The following is a 4,069-nucleotide window of genomic DNA, read 5'->3' on the forward strand; positions in this document are numbered from 1 at the left end:
GTTTTGTTTGAATACACTACAATAATATTATTTGCCTTTTAGTTATGTGAAGTTATGATTTAAACTCTTCATAATTGCAGTAACCCACCTACTAGTAAAAGGCATCCAAGTCTGTAAATTAATTCTGACCGTAGCATTCACTTGGGATATTAGCGGTTTCTTTGCTGTATTTTGGGGTAGTGAGATTCATTCAAGTAAAATTAATATGATCTGATTGGCAGATCACTCGGGATTTACAAAAGGGTAGGGATGGGGTGAAAATTTCAAGAGGGGGTCCCTCTTTAGATATTAATAATTAATAGTTGTTCACCTTCACCAGCATCAAGAAGCTTAGAAGATGAGGTTGTCTGGAAATTCGGTCGGACATCAAAGAAGAATGCAAACAAAGCAGACAAACATTGCAATTGCTTTGTTAATCTGAACACTCTTGGGAAGCCCAAAATTGGGAACATGTGAGTGTGCGGTGTTTTTTTGCTCAGTGAGTAGCAGATGAAGCTTCATAACCATTTTTATAAATGAATTGCTCTGACATTTGAAACTAGTATTGTTAATTAGCAACACAGTGAATCAAACATTGGCCCAGTCTGTGTATTGATCGAGGTCTGAATTCGACCATACAATATTTACAAGTGCCACGTCTTGTATTACTGTCCACTGTGATTTATCACTCAATGTGTGCTTGCATGCATGGATGTCTGCCAGTTGTGTCCCTGGTGTTTCTTAATCTCTTATTGATGAAGCAGCACTAATGGAGGATCAATGCTTATTGATAGACTAGACAACTTTCTCCTTAAATGTTTTCCTTCTCCTAACCACAGTGTAACCCTTCCGATGTTTGGAGGTGTTATTTTGTCAGTATGTCACTAGCATAACTCAAAACCATGTTAAAAGGGACATTCAGTGAAATAAAATAGTCTTTGGGGCAGTGTGGCTCAGTGGTAGAGTGGTCTTTCACAAACGAGAGATTGTGTGTTGGATCCCCAGCCATTTGTGAGTATGTGGAGATATCCTTGAGCAAGATACTGAACCCCAAGTTGCTCCGGATGGTATGTCATCAGTAGATCGATTTAGTGATTCCTACACCTTTGGTTACTGAGATGCTGCTGAGGAAATGAAGAAAAGATGAAATTGGCCTTTAAAACACAACGAAACATCCTGTCACAAAAGCTGATAAAAATTGAACACTTCCTCGTTGATGATTTTAATGATGCCCTGCAAAAATATTATGCTACTGTCCATTTAACAATGACCAAGAAAGAGAGTAGAGCATTGCCAGTCAGAGAGCATGCATCAACCGTCGCATTCAAAGCTAGTGAATAATGTGCAATAATAAAAACTGATTTTATTCTCATACATTTGTTGTTATTATAACATTGTATTAGAAAATCTATCTGGATTGGAATGACTTCATAATCAAACCTTCAAGTGTTGCAATGGAAAAGTAATTGCTTTTGTAAAATGTAATATTTATTTAGATTTATTATTATTTACATAAAACCTATAAAATTATTAATTGGTTTAGTTAATTATTCTCCTTTGCAAATAACCATAGTATAAGCAAGTTAATGCCCTTTGAAATGCACATGATATCAAGGAATAATGGATGGCACGGAGGCAACCGTTCTCCACTGTGTGTTGGTTCAAACCTCCATCATCATCCTGTACTCCTTAATTAATAATCGTACACCTCGTCAGGCATTAACTTGGACGTATACGCATCCAATCTTGTATGATCATTAACATAGCTCATAATGAGCATAAAGAATCATATTATTATATCATCTATTGACTCAAATGTCACTAATTATTTTAATATTGCGTCTCTTCCTGGTACGGCGGCTGCACTGAGGCAGACAGAGTGAGGCTCCAGAGGACAGTCAAAACAGCGCAGAGAGGATTGTTGGCTGCCCTCTCCCCTCCCTGGTGGACATCTACACCAACCGGTGTCTCAGCAGAACTCTCAATATCATTAAAGACAATATTCACCCGAGCTACCTCGTAAAACTGCAACATAATGTGTTTTTATTTATCCAATTTTGAATTTATTTTCTATTCAATTATTTAATCTTTACTTAATCTATTTTATATATATAATTAAATTATTGTTGTATTGCACTGGAGCAGGGAGAGGAGAGCTCTAATGTCGTTGCACACTTAGTGCAATGACAATAAAGAGCATTCAGATTCTGATTCTGAATATTTACTGCAATGTCTGGCAATTGGGTTGTAGGGGAAAGGATGGAATTTTGAAATCTCAAATGTGCACGAAACCTGTAAGCTTTAGCCTACATATAAAAAAAGATAGTTTTATCTTTGTTATGAGTAAAGTATTTCACAGAAATGTAAGCAGATTTTGTTTTTCATCATTGTATGTAAATCTGGCTCTTTTTGTCAACAGGAAGAATGTAATGGAATGGGAGGAACCTCATGACAGTGCCTTATACTGCATGCAAACAGATGGAAATCACATGATAGCCAGCGGTTCCTCCTACTATGGTGTTGTTCGACTGTGGGACAAAAGAAGGACTGAATGCTTACAGGTGTGTTTATCGGTGTGTGTGGGGGTGGGTGTGCGTGTGTGTATGTATGTATATATATATATAGATATAGATAGATAGATACACTCACACACACACAAATGTACACATCTACAAGGTTCACGGTTTTCAGTTCGGTATGCATTGAAAAATATTACTTTTTTTGTTGTTAAGCGTAAAAGTGTAAATTCACAACATTATTTAATTACTATTATTATTAAAATTATTATTGGTCATCTATCTTTGCCAGTGGCATATAGGAACACGTATAACAAATAACTTCTCTTCATTTGATGTCATAAGTCTTGAGTCCCTACACCACATTCAGAAAAACTGAAATTCATATTTGTTTGACATTGCCTCATTTTTTCGAGACAAAATAGTTTACTGCTATACACAAAGTGAATATAAGAAATGAAAACAGTTGATTCAATGAAAAAGAGAATCCGTTAAAATTCATTATATTGTCGTAATTTTATTGTTTGATGATAAAACCATCGCTTGAAATCCCTCCTATTACCCTTCAAAAGAATTGCTCCTCAAAATTAGAAATTTGCTCCTTAAATGAAGTCATTGATTAGCAAAACTGCATAGAAATCTATATTTCAAGCCTTGTAACATGATAGTTGCATCAAATAATAAATCTGTTTTTGTTTGTTTATCATGCAGTTTTTCCAGTTGAGCTCCGACCTGGTGAGCAGCCCAGTGTACTGTCTGCGTTTCAGCAACTCTCACCTGTATGCAGCTCTGGCAACTACACTCCACTCATTAGACTTCAGGCACAACCTCAACATCACCATCAGATAACACAAAATAAAATTGTTTATTTTAAACCTCAAACGTGTACTTGGCTTTTTATATTGCTTCATGCAACTAATTATATATCATAATTTGATCTGGACTTTTTAACACAATACATTATTTGACAATACAATACAATACAATTTTATTTATATGGTGCATTCGTTGGATTCCACTTATTTGATCAGTGCAAACTAATAAAATCAACTCCGGCATCAAACTGTCTCTCCCTAAACTTTATATTAAATTTATATATGGTGGGTCCCAACTAAATATGGACTCATTTTTAGGATGTCAAGTCAAGTCAATTTTATTTGTATAGCCCTTAATCACAGACCGTCTCAAAGGGCTTTACATAGCCACAATCGACATCCCCGATCTTAACCCCCAGGAGGGCAAGGAAAAACTCACAAAACCTCATTAGGGGAAAAGTGAGAAACCTTGAGAAGGGACCACAGATGGGGGAATCCCCCTTCCAGGATGACCAGGCTGCAATGGATGCCAACTGGGCAACATTTGACACATACAATGATGCTATGCAATAATAGATGAGATAATATAAGAGTCAATTGAATGAAGTGCTGCAGGAAGATGACTTCAGTGGAGTGGGTCCTCATCCAGGGCCGTAATATCCATGGCAGCATATCCGAAGATGAGCCTTCGATCTTGTACCGGTCAGTTGGTGTAAATTCAGTACAGCCACTTCCAAGTGAATCGCCATCACCTAATTC

General features: G+C 36.6%; 1 protein-coding gene across 7 annotated transcripts in view; it reads left to right on the top strand.

Moving 5' to 3' along the window:
* Nucleotides 1-3,377, top strand: part of LOC148331423 (F-box/WD repeat-containing protein 4-like) — a 53,347-nt gene extending 49,970 nt beyond the window's left edge. For 6 of the 7 annotated variants that reach the window (XM_088304883.1, XM_088304879.1, XM_088304878.1 and 3 more), the window contains 2 exons: nt 2,399-2,540; nt 3,207-3,377. In XM_088304883.1, the coding sequence (XP_088161009.1) occupies nt 2,399-2,540; nt 3,207-3,344 (280 nt within the window). In that variant the 3' untranslated portion in view covers nt 3,345-3,377. Of the gene's footprint in view, nt 248-2,398; nt 2,541-3,206 lie in introns of those variants that run through there. The other variant, XM_088304882.1, reaches the window with a different exon arrangement.
* The last annotated feature ends 692 nt before the right edge of the window (nt 3,378-4,069 follow it).

Source organism: Idiotropiscis lumnitzeri, chromosome 9 (genome assembly GCF_059441095.1).
Source record: "Idiotropiscis lumnitzeri isolate Australia: NSW breed Sydney's pygmy pipehorse chromosome 9, RoL_Ilum_1.0, whole genome shotgun sequence".
Classification (NCBI taxonomy): Eukaryota; Metazoa; Chordata; class Actinopteri; order Syngnathiformes; family Syngnathidae; genus Idiotropiscis; species Idiotropiscis lumnitzeri.